Source organism: Lissotriton helveticus, chromosome 2_2, assembly GCF_964261635.1.
Source record: "Lissotriton helveticus chromosome 2_2, aLisHel1.1, whole genome shotgun sequence".
NCBI classification, from domain to species: domain Eukaryota; kingdom Metazoa; phylum Chordata; class Amphibia; order Caudata; family Salamandridae; genus Lissotriton; species Lissotriton helveticus.
In genome coordinates, this window is record NC_136060.1 from 473,201,753 (window position 1) to 473,219,857 (window position 18,105).

At 50.8% G+C, this 18,105-nt stretch overlaps 1 protein-coding gene across 1 annotated transcript in view; it reads left to right on the plus strand.

Moving 5' to 3' along the window:
• Positions 1 to 18,105, plus strand: part of ATRN (attractin) — an 800,866-nt gene that overhangs the window by 179,995 nt on the left and 602,766 nt on the right. The window contains exon 9 of the mRNA XM_078678722.1: positions 10,278 to 10,461. Coding sequence (XP_078534848.1) covers positions 10,278 to 10,461 — 184 coding nt within the window. The remainder of the gene's footprint in view (positions 1 to 10,277; positions 10,462 to 18,105) is intronic.

An 18,105-nucleotide genomic window follows, 5' to 3' on the forward strand; every position in this document is an offset into this window, starting at 1 on the left:
TGTCCTTCCTGTCAACATATGCCTTGAGCCTGTTCACATGGAACACTCTGAGAGGGCTCCTGGGAGTTCCAAGGTCCACCAAGTAGGTAACCTCTCCCTTTTGCTTAATGATGGTGTGGGGCCCAGACCATTTGTCTTTCAGAGCTGCTGGGGCCACTGGCTCCAGCACCCACACCTTCTGTCCTGGCTGGTACACAGTCAGAACAGCCTTTTGGTCATGCCAAGCTTTTTGAAGTTCTTGGCTGGCCTCCAGGTTTTTAGATGCCTTTTCCATGTACTCAGCCATCCTGGAGCGGAGACCAAGTACATAGTCCACTATGTTGGTTGCAGGCTTTTTGAGAGGTCTCTCCCATCCTTCCTTCACCAAACACAGGGGTCCTCTTACAGGATGCCCATACAGAAGCTCAAAGGGGCTGTAGCCAGCCCCCTTCTGTGGGACCTCTCTGTAAGCAAACAAGAGGCAGGGGATCAGGACATCCCATCTTCTCCTAAGAGATTCAGGTAGCCCCTGAATCATCCCTTTGAGGGTCCTGTTGAATCTTTCAACAAGCCCATTGCATTGTGGGTGGTAGGGTGTGGTGAACTTGTAGTTCACACCACACTCCTTCCACATTGCAGTCAGATATCCTGACATGAAGTTTGTACCTCTGTCAGAAACAACCTCCTTAGGGAAGCCCACTCTGGAGAACACTCCAACTAGGGCCCTTGCCACTACAGGTGCTGTAGTGGTCCTAAGTGGAATAGCTTCAGGATACCTGGTGGCATGATCCACCACCACCAGTATAAACTTGTGCCCTGATGCTGTCTGGGGTTCCATTGGACCAACAATGTCAATCCCCACTCTTTCAAATGGGACCCCCACCACAGGTAGTGGTATGAGGGGGCCTTTGTTGTGCCACCTGACTTACCACTGGCTTGGCAAGTGACACAGGAGCGACAAAACTCCTTGGTATTCTCATTCATGTGGGGCCAGTGAAAGTGTGAGACAAGCCTGTCCCACGTCTTTGTCTGACCTAAATGACCTGCAAGGGGAATCTCATGGGCCAAGGTGAGAAGGAAACCTCTCAGAGACAAGGGGATGACCAGCCTCCTGGTTGCACCAGGCTTGGGGTCTCTTGAATCAGAGTACAGGAGTCCATCTTCCCAGTATACCCTGTGGGCACCTGTGGCATTCCCTGCAGCCTCAGCAGCAGCCTGCTGTCTGAGGGGTTCAAGGGAAGGGCAGTCTAACTGTGCCTTCCCCAGGTCTGCTCTGGAGGGTCCCCCTGAGCCCAGAAACTCAACTTGATCAAGTTCAAGCTCTTTAGGCTCAGTTTCCCTCAGCTCTCTCAGATCAGCCTCCTCAGAGACTTGATCCTCAACCTGGGGCAAGGGGGAAGGCAAAGCCTTAACCCTACTGCTCTTCTTCTTGGAAGGTGTCTGGTCCATACTTTCAGGATCCAGCACCTGTTCAGTGGGGCATCTTCTGGCCTGTGACCTAGTCACAGCAAGCACATGTGCTGGCAAGCCTAACATCTCCATTTGAGTCCTCTGCTCCACTTCTGACCATAATGATGACTCCAAATCATTGCCCAACAAACAATCAACTGGGAGGTCTGAACTGACTACAACTTTCTTTTGACCCTACACTCCACCCCAGGAGAAAGCCACAATCGCCATACTATGACTGGTAGTGACGTTGCTGGCATTGGTCACCAGGAAATCTGTACCTGGCATGATCTGTCCAGGGTCCACAAAGTTAGGTGTCACCATGGTGACACTGGCACAAGTGTCCCTATAGGCCTGAGCCATCTTGCCATTAATCAAAGGTGTCTGCCTGTATTTGCCCAAAGTATTGGGACTTATATCAGGGGACATATCCATATCCCCTGTACAGACAAGGACAGCCTGAGTGAGTGTGCCAACTAAGTTGTCAGACCCCTCAGTTCCCAAGGTTAACCCAACTAATGCCTTGGGAGGTACACTACCACTACTGACTGTACTAGGGGGTGCAGTTGCCTTAGGGGCTGTAGTGGCAGGAGTTTGTCCTCCTCTTTTGGTGCACTCACTAAACCAGTGAGACTTACTTTTACAGTACTGGCACCACCTCTTTGACTGGCCTTCTTGAGTCTTCTTCTGGGAAGCCTGACCCCCACCCTCTTTGGTTTGTTGGGGACCTGGTGAAGACTTCTGGTCATTTTGTTCACTCTTAACATTACCCTTCTGGTCTGCTTTCTTCTGACCACCCTGGTTCTGGTTCTGGTTCTGCTTGATCCTTGTCCTGACCCATTTGTCTGCCTTCTTTCCCAATTCTTGGGGAGAGGTCAGATCTGAATCAACAAGGTGCTGGTGCAACAACTGGTTCTGACAATTATTTAAAATCTGTTCTCTCATCATGAGATTGTACAATCCTGTGTAATCAGTAACCTTGCTACCCAGCAACCAGCCCTCCAAAGCCTTAGTGGCACAATCCACAAAGTCAGACCAGTCCTGAGACTGAGTTTTCTGGGTGTCTCTGAACAGCAACCTGTACTGCTCAGTGGTTAAACCAAACCCATCAATCAGTGCATTTTTCAGGACCTGGTAATCATTAGCATCCTCCACTCTTGTAGTGAGGAGCTTATCTCTACCTTTACCATCAAAGGAGAGCCACAGTATAGCTGCCCACTGACTCCGGGGAATGCACTGCACAGTGCAGGCCCTCTCCAGAGCAGCCATCCATTTCTGGATGTCATCCCCTTGCTTAAAGGGGGGCACTATCTTAGTCAGGTGTTTAGTATCTAAACCCTTCTCTCTATCTCTTGGGAGATTGCTGCCACCAGTGGGAGCTAACCCACTCATCTGCTGCTCTCTAGCCAAGGCAAGCTTCTCTTTGGCCAGGGCAATTTCTTCCCTTTCAATCCTCCGAGTAGCCTGCCTCATCCTAGCTTCATGCTCCATTCTCTGAGGGGAAGTCAATCTCCTCTGGGGAGAGTTCCTTCTCCTCTGAGAAGAGGCATTAGAGTGCAGAGATCTATTGGAGTCCCTAGAAAGAGATCTATCTCTCCTAACTCCAAGGTTAGGCCTACTTAGGGTCAGTACTGGGGGTCCCCCAGATCCTAGCCCAAGTAAGTCTATGTTGGCCCTAGTTAGCCTTCTGACTACCTCAAGACCTTTGTCTACCTCATCCCCAGAGAGTTCCTCAGGATCCTCCTCCCCAACTGCATTTACAGTGTTGTGGAGGTCTGGATCCCCAGTGGTACCCTTTAAGGCTGGCATATTCCCATCTAGCTGAGAAAGCTTTCTCGCATCATAAGTCTCTAAGAGACCTATTAAAAAGGGAATGGTGGGGTTAGACCCCTGTTTCAGTTTTCTGGAGGTACACACTTGTCTCATCTCCTGAAAACTGAGAGCTGCATATCTTGACTTGACCTGTGGAGGGTCAACATCCACAAGGGGAGTCTCAGTAGATTCTCCTTGGGTAGACATGCTCTTTCTAGTGAGGTGTAAGTGGTGCACTTACCTACACTATATGTTTGCCTACTGATCCCTTGCTAGAGTTGTAGTTTAGGGTGTGCTAGGCCCTAGGAGCTACAACAGCTGGTTCAGTAGAACTCAGAGTATTCTAAGCTAAGTTATATGTACCTTTAGTACTTATGTGATCTTTCACAAGATATTCTTAGGATATGTGTGGTAAAACAACAGCAAGCTCAAATCCCAACCGCTGTTCACCAATGTGAGAAGTTGGCCTGATGTGCAGTGCTCACTATTCTAGTGATCACTATATATCAGTCCAAACAACCCTTATTGATGATTGGTTGTAAGTCAACCTTATAGACCAGCTATCCTAGTAGCATGGATACGAGCAGTCTAAGGCTAAGACTCTAGAGGGCGTGTTAAGCCAGCTGTTTTACCATCACATTACCCCTTGAACACCCAGTGAAAGGACACCACACAAGTTGTTATGAAAATAAACAGTGTATTTATTTATAACAAGACTACCCTGGCTCTTTATGAGACAGGGAGCTAAGCACACAACAAAACTCTTATAAAAATACTTTAAGTCGCACAATTTACACAAATGCCCGAGGGGCACGAAAAACCATATACTCTGAAAGTGGAATGCGAAATTACTAGCAGGTAAGTAACAATTCTCAGAGGCTTTAGAAACGCTAGGCCTACAATACTAAACACTCAGGTTAGGAGCAGGAGGCCTAGGGACACCACGTGCAGAGTGGGAACTCTCACGCGTAAGGCGGGAAAAAGCCTATGGAAGCTAGAACTCACAAAGTTACTGTTCTCGGGCGAACCCGTCTAGGTAGGTCGAAAACGACAGTGGATCTGGACCCTTGGATAGTGAGGCTATGCTGGGGCACCGAAATGCCGAAGTTACCTAGCCCAGGGGCTGCGGCTGCATAGGTCTGAAAAGACGTCGGGATTCCTCGTTGACGAACCAGGAGCCTGAAGAAGTTGTTGCTGGCAGGCGGCCAGTGAAGAAAAGTTCGAAGAGATCCAAGCCTGGATCAGGGAAGAAGAAACCTGGAAGCAGAGGGGACCAAGTTCTTGAATCACTAGCCAGTGATTAAGTGGGCACCAGGATGGCACCGGGCGAAGTCACCGCAGTCAGATGAGTGGGCGCTGCTGGGCTCTGTAGTCTCACGGACCAGGAGGCGTTGTCGGCGACCAGGATGGAGGTACGAGCTGTCCCACGATGGATGATGCTCTCGACGTCGCTGGACCCAGGATTGGGGCAACAAGTCTTGGCAAATTCAAGCCCACGCGGTGGACCTAAAATGGCGTCTGGAGTGGACCAGGAGGGTCCGGGGTGCTCCTCTTTTGGAAGGGAGCCAGGGCCAGTCTGGAGCAACCAGACCAGCAGCAGTGATGTCGTCGGGCGTCGTCAGGAAGGCCACAAGCCAGCGGGCTAGTAGCCAAACAACGCGGTGAGCAGCAAAAAGCAGAAGGGCCCCACGCAGATCGTGGAGATGCTGGGAGGCTGGACTTCGGTGCTGGAGCTGCTCAGGGTCGGGGCTTCTCGGTCCCCAAAGCACTCACCAGAGGATCCCTCGGCGGTCGTGCTGGAAAGAAGTCGTGCAGTCTTGAAGATGGCCGGTCCCTCGAGGTCTCGTCGCACCCACGGTTCTCAGCTTGGCTGTAGAGGTGGGTAGAGGTCAGAGGTGCCCGGGAAGCCGGTTCTCGTCGAGCTGGGCAGTCGGATTCCGGAGGAAGGACTTGCAGCAGACCGCAGTGTTCTTTAAGGTGGTGCCTGCGGATGCAGGGTGACTACTCCTTAGCCACAAGGGAGACTCTTGAAGAAGAAATCTTGATGTCCTTTCGTAGAAAGTCGTGTCTTGATTCCAAAGATCTACTTTGGAAGGGGGCCTGCTCCTACCTTTATCTGGGAAAAGGGGGCTGGCTCGCGACTAAGTCCTGCCCTATGGTTGGGACCAGGAGGGGGGTGGTTACACCCCTCTCCTTTGGCGGGCTTTCCCCAGGCCAGGGGCTGGAGTGCCCCTGGAACTGGTTTCAGCCGGCCTATGCACAGTGAGCACTGGGGTGCCACTTGCAGTCACCTTCCTCTGTAGCCCTGCCTACCTGGAATACACAAAACCCTGTCTGGGACGGTGCTGGCACCGCCCCTGGCAGGAAACCCTTTGTCCTTGCCTCCTGCTCTGGGAGGACTCCCAGCAGCAGGAGGGCAGGCTTGTGTCTCGGTGGCAGCATCCATTTTGTGGAGCTGAGGCTATGTCTGACTTTAACCGGGGTTACAGGTTACATACATGTCGTGTCCCTCTAGAAGGGTGGAATGCTAACCCCGTCGCCAGAATTGGCGAGGGGTTAGTATTCCAATTCGTATGACACCTTACTCGACATGTTTTGATAAAGCGATACCAGAGTTGCCATATAACCGCGAGGATTATAATGCACTTAAGAGTATATGGTATGCGATATCATGGAAACGGCTAAGGGATGGATCCCGAAAGCCGCAGACAGGCTCAGCTCATGCCAGAGCACCATCTCACACGATTCCAAGCACTCTGCCTTCAGGATTGTTAAGGCCTGCCATAGGAGTGACTGATAGGAGATCTGTGTGTCCATTTTTAGGGTTAGATGTAGGTATACTATATCTAAAGCAAAGGGTGATTACACCACCTTGCCCCAGCTGTCGTGCAGCCAGTTGTGTCAGTTTAGTTAGTCAGCCCAGGGGTGGCACAATACATGCTTCAGCCCCTGGGAGACTTCTGGGTGCACCTCAGCCCTGGGTACAGGGACTTAGAGAGGGCCCAGTGCCAATTCAGTACCTGAGTACAATTTGGATAGAGAGAACAGCTAGGCTGTGGGTCTGATTAGCAGGCCCACAGCCAGGGAAAGTCGTAAACCAGTGCAGCAAAAAGCAAAAATCTGGGTGATCATAGGATTGCAGACCCTACTCTCCTACACTCCCACTACTTTCTGGTTCCCAAGAAGGGCAAAGGGGGCCTACGCCCTATCTTGGACCTGCAGAACGTCACGGCTTCCTCCGGAAGGAGAAGTTCAAGATGCTGATACTGGCTCAGGTCTTGGCTGCCCTGGACCCAGGAGACTGGATGGTATCGTTGGACTTGCAGGACACTTATTTTCACATCCCCGTCCTGCCGGCCCACCGGCGTTACCTGCAGTTCATGGTAGGCCGCGAGCACTTTCAGTTTACCGTGCTCCCCTTCGGCCTTTCCAGTGCCCCACGGGTGTTCACGAAAGTGATGGCGGTGGTCGCAGCTCATCTGCGCAGGTTAGGGGTTTCAGTCTTCCCCTACCTCGACGACTGGTTGTTGAAGGCAGCCACCTCCAGACTACGGCCGACCTCCTGCACCTGCTGGGGTTCTCCATCAATGTGCCGAAGTCACATCTGTGTCCCTCTCAGAAGCTCCTCTTCTTCGGAGCGGTTCTAGACTCGGCTCAGTTTCGGGTTTATCCTACCGAACAGCGGGTTCGGGATATTCAGGCTCTGATTCCGATCTTTCAGCCGTTATCCCGGGTCTCGTCAGATTGACACTGCGGCTTCTGGGGCTGATGGCCTCCTGCATCCTTCTGGTGCATCACGCCCGGTGGCGGATGCGGGCTCTGCAGTGGGACCTGAAGTTTCAGTGGGCCCAGCATCAGGGCAACTTGTCCGACTATGTCTTGATCTCGGAGGGCACTGCAAGACAGTTGCAGTGGTGGCTCAGGGACCGTGATTAGGTCAGCGGCAGCTCCCTCATCCCTACCCCGATCCAGGGCTGGGGGGGCCACATGGGAGAGGCGGAGATCAGAGGCCTCTGGTCTCGGGAGTCCCGGCTCTACATCAACCTTCTGGAGCTGCGGGCGATCCGGCTTGCACTGAAGACATTCCTCCGCTCTGTCTGGGGGAGTGTAGTGCAGGTGTTCCACGGACAACACCACAGCCATGTGGTACTGCAACGGGCGGGGTGGGGTCGTGGACCCTATGCCAGGAGGCTCTGCGCCTCTGGCTGGGCTGGAACATCAGGGCGTGACCCTGGTGGTTCAACACCTGGCAGGTTCCCTGAATGCCAGGGCGGACGAACTCAGCCGTCGGTGCATGATGGATCACGAATGGTGTCTGAACTCGGACGTGGCGCAAGGCCTCTTTCTGCAGTGGGGAGAGCCTTGGTTAGATCTATTCGCCACAGAAGAGAACGCGCAATGTCATCAGTTCTGCGCGTTGGAATTTCCAAGGCGGCACTCGCTCAGAGATGCTTTTCATCGCGAGTGGAGTTGCGGTCTGTTGTACGCCTTTCTGCCTACACCACTTCTGCCTAGAGTGCTGAAGAAGATCAGGCGCGACCACGCCCAAGTTATCCTTTTGGCTCCGGAGTGGGCACGAAGATATTGGTATCCAGAGCTACTCTGCATGTCTGTCGATCCCCAGATTGGTCTGCCTCTTCAGGAGGACCTTCTGTCGCAGCAGCAGGGGACGGTCCTCCACCCGAACCTGTTCAGTCTCCACCTCCATGCTTGGAGATTGAGCGGCGACAGTTGAGGCCATTTGACTTGCCTCCTGAAGTTTGTAATGTGATTCTGGCAGCCAGGCGTCCCTCCACAAAGTCTGTATACGCCTGCAGGTGGTATAGATTTGTGGCATGGTGCACAGCAAAGGCTGTGGATCTACTCTCTGCCCCCCCTTCTGAGGTTCTCCTCTTCCTTCTTTCTTTTTGCCCAGCAGGGCTCTGCTCTGGGCACTATCAAGGGCTATCTTTCTGCCCTTTCCGCCTTCTTTAGGCTACCTGATTAGCCTTCTTTGTTCAAGTCCCCGATTGTTAATAGATTCTTGAAGGGCATCACTCATATGTTCCCCCCTGTTCCTTTCGTGATCCCCAGTGGGACTTGAACCTGGTTCAGACTTACCTGATGTGCGCTTCTTTTGAGCCGCTTCATAATTGTCCTCTCCGTCTTTTACACTTAAAACTGCTTTCCTGGTTGCCATCACCGCTGCCTGGAGAGTGAGTGAGCTCCAGGCTCTTTCCTCTAAACCTCCTTTCCATTCTGTCCATCCGGACAAGGTTGTTTTGCGGGCAAGACCCTCATTCCTGCCGAAGGTAGTCACAGCCTTCCACATTTGGCAGTCCATCAACTTGCCCACCTTCTTTCCGCCTCCGCATCCCTCTAAAGAGGAAGAGCGGCTCCACCGTCTGGACCCAAAACGTGCGCTGTCATACTATGTGGATCGCACACGGCCGTTCCAGGTGGATGACCAACTCTTTGTTGGTTACGTGGGCGCTAAGAAGGGGCGGGCGGTGCACAAACGGACCATCTCTCAGTGGGTCGTGTTGTGCATCAAGGCATGCTACTCTTTGGCTAAGAAGGAGCCTCCTGTTGCGCTGAGGGCCCATTCCACTCGGGCCACGGCAGCTACTACTGCCCTGGGCCGGGGAGTTCCCTTGCAGGACATCGGTCAGGCAGCTACGTGGGCCTCACTGCACACGTCCGCAAGACACTACTGCCTGGACAGCCAAGGCGGGAGGGATGGCTTCTTTGGCCATTCCGTCCTCCAGGACTTTCTGGTGTGATTATTGGTTCGCAGACCCAACACCGGGGTTGGTATTGCTGGGGCATCTATTCTAAGGTAAGGAATCTAATACTAACCTGTTTCTTTCAGATGCACAAGTTACTTACCTTCGGTAACAATATATCTGTAAGAAACAGTAGTTAGTATTAGATTCCTTACCGCCCCACCCATCCTCCCCGTTCTGCGAACCGATATCTAGGGTTAAGGTCATCCCTCTTCAGGGCCCTAGGTTCATGGCAACAGCGTTGGTTTTTATCATGGCTCTGCATTTCTTGCGCGGAAAAGCTAAGTATAAGAACTGATGTCAGCGCGCGAGGGCGGCGTCTAAGTACTCCGGCGACGGCATCCCGGTACCAGCGACGCCGACGACGGACGCGGAGCCTACCGACGCGCAAGGGTACTGCTACGCAAAAGTTTCCAAATCCAGTCTGACGCCTGGGCATATTCTAAGGTAAGGAATCTAATACTAATTACTGTTTCTTACAGATATATCGTTACCCAAGGTAAGTAACTTGTGCATCAGAGGTTCTTTACTTTTCAGTAGTTGTTGAAGCCAGTCTGGAGATGGTGACTTTCACCTCATCCCTTAGATGTCCAAATGTCTGCATCCTGGAGCTTTTCTAACAAGCAATGCAGCCTTATCTTCTGCCTGTCCTTCAGTGTTCTTGTGGAATATTTGAGGCTGCAATATTCAAGGTGATAGTCTCCTGGAAAATATACACTGAAGCACTGAGGGTATTATTGGGTCTTCTTTTTCCCACAAGCAATATACTTCACAAATACCTTTAATTCCCTTTCCTTTTCAAAAAATGTAAAGTTCGTGAAAATTTGTATTGTCACTTTAATTTAGTTAGTGACTAATTTATTAAATTCGATGCTTTTATAAAAATAATTAAATACAATAAAAATGTAATACAATTTGGCCATTGTTAATCTTTTTGTAGGTTGGAAACATAATTACTTTCTTATTTTGGGTGCTCCTTTCTACCGAAAGGTATTGTGCAGTTGTACATATTCATATATATTTTTGTTTGAAGAGCTATTCAGTGTTTATGACTAGAATTCCCCTAGGAAAGAATTAGAATTATAGCGAAGTAACTTTTTCTTTTCTCATGCTTATTCCAAAGTGCCCACGTCTGCAGTTTATATTCATGATTTCTCCTCAAGTCATTATATTTTACTTCATGCAAAAGTTTACAGAAAAGTAAATAGAAAAGAAGAATTTTCCTAACATAAGTTATTTTGTCTAACTTTATTTTCATGTATTTTCTCCCAGGTACAAACATTTGGAGAATCTTGCCTACAAATGGGGCCTTGGTACAAGGAAGCTATGGCCACAGCAGTGTTTATGATCCTAAATCCAGAGCCATCTACATTCATGGAGGTTATAAAGCTTTTACTGCCAACAGATATAGACTCGCAGATGACCTGTACAAATATGAAATTGATACTCGGATGTGGTAGGTCTCTCTCCTTATATAGATTCAACACAAACTCTTTTAATGTACATCATGAAGTACCTCATGTGACCTGTATAAAATGCAATATGTAAAACCCCACATAAACAATCATACCCATCTGTTGACTTCAGTGCTTAGGTGTAGGAGAGTAGGGTCTGCAATCCTATGGTCACCCCAGATTTTTGCTTTTTGCTTCACTGGTTTATGCCTTTCCCTGGCTGTGGGCCTGCTAATCAGACCCACAGCCTAGCTGTTCTCTCTCTAAATTGACACATGTACTTTAGGTGCATTTACCAATTGGTATTGGGTCACCTTATCAGCCCCTGTACAGTGTACCTTGGGTACCCAGGGCATAGGTGCACCCAAGGCCTACAAGGGGCTGCAGCATGTATTATGCCACCCCTGGCTGGCCATCCAAACAGACACAACTGGCTGATAACAAAGCTGGGGCAAGGTGGTGTAATCACCCTTTGCTGTAGACATAGTATACCTATATCTAACCACAAAATGGACACATAGATTCCTATAAGTCACTCCTATGGCAGGCCTTATCAATCCTGAAGGCAGAGTGCTTGGAATTATGTGAGATGGTGCTCTAGCATAAGCTGAGCCTATCTGCAGCTTTCGGAACCAAGTCCTTATAGCTGTTCCATGATAACGCTATACCATATACTCTTAAGTGCATTATAATCCTCGCGGTTATTGCTAACTTTGGTGTATAGCATTATCAAAACATGTTGTGTATGGTGTCATACGCTTTAGAATACTACCCCCTCGCCAATCCTGGCAACGGGGGTAGCAGTCCACCCTTCTAGAGGGATAAGACATGTATGTAACTAGAACCCCGGTTAAAGTTAACCCGAGCCTTAGCATCACAAAATGGATGCTGCCACCACAGACACGAGTCTGACCTCCTGCTGCTGGGAGTCCTTCCAGCAACGGAGGCCTGGACAAAGGGTTTCCTGCCTGGGGAGGTGCTAGCACCACCCCAGACAGGACTTTGTGTATCCAGATAGGCAGGGCTGAAAGGAATGAGACATGCCTGGGGCACACAAGGTGTCCCTGTGCATACCCCGGCTTAAACTAGTTGCTGGGGCACTCCAGCCCCAGCTCTGGCGTGAAACCGGACAAAGGATAGGGGGTGTAACCACCCCCCTTCCTGGTCCCACCCATGGGAGGGACCTAGTCACTAGTACAGCCCCCTTTAGCAGAATAAGGGTAGGAGCTGGTCCCATTCCAAATTAGATTATCCTGAACAACTCTACAAAGAAGAAACTCTGGACTTCGACGTTCTACTCCACAGAAGACTGAAGAAATCTCCCTTGTGGCCAAGGAGTGACCACCCTGCAACTGCAGGCACCATCAAGCGTGCTAGCGGTTCACTTTGTCGTCCTTCCTGCCGGAACCAGACTACAGAGCCCGACGAGACCCGGACTCCCAGACCTCTCCGACCTCTTCCCACATCTGCAGCACAGCTGAGATCCGTGGGTGCGACGAGACACGTGGGACCGGCCATCTTGGAGAAACTGCACTTCGCTTCCAGCACGACTTCAGAGGCATCCTCGAGTAAGTGCTTTGGGGATTGAGAAGCCCCAGCCCCGAGCAGCTCCTGCACAGAAGACCAGCCCTCCAGCATCCACGAGATCTGCGTGGGGGCCCTTTTGCTTGATTGCTGCTCGATGCGTTGTCTGGTCACTTGCCGGCTTTCTAGTGGCCTCCTAGACGACGACCCAAGAAATCTACACCGCTGGTCTGGTTGCTCCAGACTGGCCCTTGCTTCCTTCCAAAAGAGAAGCACCCTGGACCCTCCTGGTCCACACTAGACGCCATCTTCACGCACCGCGTGGGTTGCCTTTGCCAAGGCCTGTTGACTCTGAATCCGGATCAGACACCGCTGACAGCGAGAGCCTGCGTGGGACAGCTCGTGCCTCCATCCTGGTCGTCGAAGACACCTCCTGGTCCAAGTGGCTGCAGAGTCTAGCGTCCACTCTTCACCTGATCGCGACAACAGCATCTGGTTCCTTCCTGGTTCCACTCCGGTCACTGGCTAGTGATTTTGAACACTGTCCCCTCTGCTTTCAGGTCTCCATCTTCCTCGATCCACCCTTGGATCGCTCCGGACCTCGTCCTCCTGGTCGCCTGCAGCATCTTTCTTCAAGGCTCCATTGACTTCAACGCGGAAACCCTACACACTTTCACACCTATGCACCCGCAGCCCGTGGGTGAGGTAACGAGAGCATTTCGGTGCACAAGGGTAGATTGACTCTCCTAGTGTCCAGGTATCCTGTCGTTTTATTCGTAACTAGTCGTAACTGTCTTTACTCACCTTTTTAGTAACTTGTTGTGCCCATTGACTTTATTCCGCATCTCGCGTGTGAGTTCACACTCTGCACACGCGTCCCGTGGGCCTCCTGCTCCTTACCTAAGGTTAGGGTAGTGTAGCCCCAGCGATTCTACAGCCTCTGGCCTCTATCGATCTCCTTATACCATTTACTTAGTATATGGTTTGTCGTGCCCCTAGGGCACCATTGTAATTTGTGCAACTTATTGTATTTTTCTGAAGAGTATTGTTATGTGCTTAGCCCTCTGATCTCATAAAGAGTTCAGGGGTGTTTGTTAGTAATAAATATATTGTTTATTTTCCTAACAACCTGTGTGGTGTCCTTTCATCGGGTGACTTACAACCAATCACTATAAAGGTTGTTTGGGCTGATACAAGGTGATCACTAGAACTAGCGAGCATCATATATCAGGCCAACTTCTCACATTAGGTATTTTTTCCTAAGTGTTTGAATTACCTTTTGCTTGAACATACAAACATGTTTAGTAAGCATATGTTTAGAGGTTGGCTAGTGATAGTTTTCTGCTGCCTCCTTGCCACAAGATTAAAAGGGTTTAGCTACAGATCTTTCATGTCAGTTTTATACAAGTCTCCTACTGGTGCAAATGTAGATGAAACCGTCAAAATACAGACTGAATGTGAGAAAGTGAGTTCCTGTTGCAGTACCCCCCACTTTTTGCCTGATACCTGATGCACTTTTCCTAGGTGTGCCCTGGGTCCCTGCCAATCAGGTACCCAGGGCCTGTGTTCCTTCCCTAAAAACTATACTAAAGCCTAAACTCAATTGTCATCTCTGGCCACATTTCAGCCCCTAGTAAATGGTACCCAGGGCATTGTGACCAGAGAAGACCCCTAAGGGCTGCAGCATTTATTGTGCCACCCTTAGGGGCCCTGTACCTTGACACCCACACACTGCCTTTGCAGGCTGAGTGTCTAGGTACAGAACTAAACAAAGAGTCGACATGGTACACATCCCTGTGTGCCATGCCCACAACCCCACTGCCCTGGCATACATCAGCCACCCCTCTAGCTGGGTGCCCTATGCCAGTGGTGTGGGCACGGGTGCATGAGCCCTTTGCCCCTACAGTACCCAGGGCCATTCCTGGACATTGTAAGTACAGTGATGCCATTAAGAGTATATGGTGCTGGGAGGTTGTCATTACGAACTCCACAGCACCATAATGGCTACACTGAACACTGACAAGTTTGATATCAAACTGTTCGAGGCATGTGGGCTGCTGAATTCATATCTGTGCATAGATCGCGCCTAGTGTTGGGTCCGGATGATTGCACCTTGTTGTCCTGGAAGAGTCTTCGAAGTATCACAAGATACGTGACTCTTCCCCTGGACTACAGTGCGCATGGGCATCTTCTCCATCCTCAGATTGTTTTTTTCCGCCATTGGGTTCGGATGTTATTCCTATACTCCAACTTCGGAATCGAAACAAAACTTTTCTAGAGGCCAAAAGGCCTTCGACTTTGACGGTATTGTTCTCGCTCGGTACTTCTTGACTCTATCAAGCCTTCCATCTCGACTCGGGCCGCTTGGCCTTTTCGACACCACGTGGGCCTGCTGTCGATGGAAAGGAGCCCGTTCAAAAGGTGGCCACTATGCCACTCCAAGTTCCCGCATACTGACAGACACGCAGTATGCAACAAGTGCCTATCACCAGACCTCAAGGAAGAAACCTGTCCAGCCTGCGCCAAATTCTGTTCGAAAAAAACGACCCAGATTCGACGGGCCACTAGGCAAGAGATGCAGCGACAGGCACCAGAACCAGACAACATCTTCGAGGATGAACAGGAACTTCCAGAAGGAGAAGATTCGGATCTAGAGATCGTCACCGTCGAGGACCACTCGGACTCCGATGACGAAATCCCACCGGGGCAAACCGTGAGTACATTGCCCACGACACCAATTAGCCTGTTACCCGAGGCTCTGATCGAGGCATCGCCTAAAGGCCTTAGCCAAGATCCGAAACATCATTCAGCAGCCCCGCCGTCCGGTTCGGCTTCGAAAATAAAGACCAAGCCTTCAGACACCCCAGGTCCAAGTAACATTACCCCAAAGAAAAAGGTCTTCGACCCGAAGGGCGTCGAACCGAAGAAGGCCGTACAGCCCAAGGGCGTCGACCCGAAGAAGGCCGTCGAGACAAAAAGTGCAGACCCAAAAAAGTCCGTCGAGCCAAAGAGGGCTGCCGAACCAAAGGGCGCCGACCCGAAGCAGGCCGTCGACCCAAAGAAGGCCTCTGCGCCGAAAGTCGTCGAACCATAAGAAGGTAGCTGACACAGAGGGCGTCGTACCGAAGCCTGTGGCCCAGCCGAAAAAGGTTATCGAGCCAAACAAAGGCGCCGACCCGAATGTAGGAGAGTGGGGTCTGCAATCCTATGGTCACCCCAGATTTTTGCTTTTTGCTTCACTGGTTTACAACTTTCCCTGGCTGTGGGCCTGCTAATCAGACCCACAGCCTAGCTGTTCTCTCTCTAAATTGACATCCATGTACTTTAGGTGCATTTACCAATTGGTACTGGGCCACCTTATCAGTCCCTGTACAGTGTACCTTAGGTACCGAGGGCATAGGTGTACCCAGGGCCTACCAGGGGCTGAAGCATGTATTATGCCACCCCTGGCTGGCCATCTAAACTGACACAACTGGCTGCTAAGACAGCTGGGGCAAGGTGGTGTAATCACCATTTGCTGTAGATATAGTTACCTATATCTAACCCCAAAATGGACACACATATATTCCTATCAGTCACTCCTATGGCAGGCCTTATCAATCCTGAAGGCAGAGTGCTTGGAATTATGTGAGATGGTGCTCTGGCATGAGCTGAGCCCGTTTGCAGCCTGCGGAACCAAGTCCTAATAGCTGTTCCATGATAACGCTATACCATATACTCTTAAGTGCATTATAATCCTCGCGGTTGAATGCTAACTCTGGTATAACATTATCAAAACATGTCGAGTTAGGTGTCATACGAATTGGAATACTACCCCCTCGCCAATTCTGGCGACGGGGGTAGCATTCCACCCTTCTAGAGGGACACGACATGTATGTAACTGTGAACCCCGGTTAAAGTTAACTCGAGCCTCAGCATCACAAAATGGATGCTGCCACCACAGACACAAGTCTGACCTCCTGCTGCTGGGAGTCCTTCCAGCGAGGGAGGCTTGGACAAAGGGTTTCCTGCCTTGGGAGGTGCTAGCACCACCCCAGACAGGATTTTGTGTATTGGGTAGGACAGGCCTGAAAGGAATGAGACATGCCTGGGGCACACAAGGTGCCCTGTGCATACACCGGTTCAAATCAGTTGCTGGGGCATCCCAGCTCTGGCGCGAAACCGGACAAAGGATAGGGGGTGTAACCACCCCCCTTCCTGGTCCCACCCATAGGAGGGACCTAGTCGTAGTACAGCCCCCTTTAGCAGGATAAAGGTAGGAGCTGGTCCCATTCCAAATTAGATTAATCCTGACTTGAAACTTTACAAGAAGAAACTCTGGACTTCGACGTTCTGCTCCACAGAAGACTGAAGAATCTCCCTTGTGGGCAAGGAGTGTCAACCCTGCAACTGCAGGCACCATCAAGCGTCCAGCGGCTTCACTTTGTCGTCTTCCCTTGAGGATCCAGACTTCAGAGCCCGACGAGACCCGGATTCCCAGACCTCTCCGACCTCAACTCACATCTGCAGCACAGCTGAGATCCGTGGGTGCGACGAGACACGTGGGACCGGCCATCTTTAACGAAACTGCACTTCGCTTCCAGCACGACTCCCGAGGTAAACTCAACCAAGTGCTTTGGGGATTGAGAAGCCGCAGCCCCTGCACCAAAGATCAGCCCTCCAGCTTCCACGAGATCTGCGCGGGGCCCTTCTGCTTATTTGCTGCTCGACGCGTTGTCTGGTCACTTGCCGGCTGGCTAGTGACCTCCTAGACGATGAACTTTGAAAACTACACTGCTGGTCTGGGTGGTCCAGACTGGCCCTTGCTCCCTTCCAAAAGAGGAGCACCCTGGACCCTCCTGGTCCACTCCAGACGCCGTTTCCACTCACCGCGTGGGTTGCCTTTGCCAAGGCCAATGATTCCAAATCCGGATCCGACACTGCCGACAGCGAGAGCCTGCGTGGGACAGCTCGTGCCTCCATCCTGGTCGTCGAAGACACCTCCTGGTCCACGTGGCTGCAGAGACAAGCGTCACCTGATCGCGACGACGACATCTGGTTCCTTCCTGGTTCCACTCCAGTCACTGGCTAGTGACTTTGAACATTGTCCCCTCTGCTTTCAGGTCTTCAGCATCTCTGATCCACCCTTGGATCACACTGGACATCTTCCTCCTGGTCGCCTGCAGCATCTTTTCTTTCAGGCTCCATAGACTTCAACGCAGAAACCGGACACGACTTCGCACCTATGCACCCGCAGCCCGTGGGTGAGGTAACAAGAGCATTTCGGTGCTCAAGGGTAGCTTGACTGTCCTAGTGTCTAGATTCACAGTCGTTTTAGTCCTAACCAGTCAGGATTGTCCGTACTCACGTTTTTCTTGAACTGTACTGTCCATAGACCTTGTTACGCATCTCGCGTGTGAGTTCACACTCCGCACACGCGTCCCGTGGGCCTCCTATTACTTACCTAAAGTTAGGATAGTGTAGTCCCAGCGTTCCTACAGCCTCTGGACAGCTCCATTTCTTCTATCGATTTCCTTATACCATTTACTTAGTATATGGTTTGCCGTGCCCCTAGGGCACCGTTGTAATTTTGTGCAACTTATCGTACTTTTCCTAAGAGATTGTCATGTGCTTAGCCCTCTGATCTCATAAAGAGTTCAGAGGTGTTTGTTATTGGGTGGTGTCCTTTCATCTGGTATTCAAGGGGTTATATTGTGGTAAAACAGCTGGCATCACTTGCCAAAAGAGTTTAGCCTAAGACTGCGTTGTCCATGCTACCATTAGGATAGCTGGTCTATAAGGTTGACTTACAACCAATCACCATAAGGGTTGTTTGGACTGATACAAGGTGATCACTAGAACTAGTGAGCATCATATATCAGGCCAACTTCTCACACCGAAAACAAGTGCTCCTAAAAAAAACAGTCGATCCGAGAAAAATTGTCGACTCGACAAGACAGTCAACCTAAAAGACCTGTTGAGCACAGAAAGCGCATCGAACCTAAAGATCCAATCGATCTGCAATCAATCGTCGAGCCGGACAAACGGTGAGGTACTGGGTTTTTCAGAACCGGTGCTTAACCGGTAACCCAGCGGTGTCAGGGAATACACACCCGAAGACCGAGTCCTTTTCCTGATTCAGA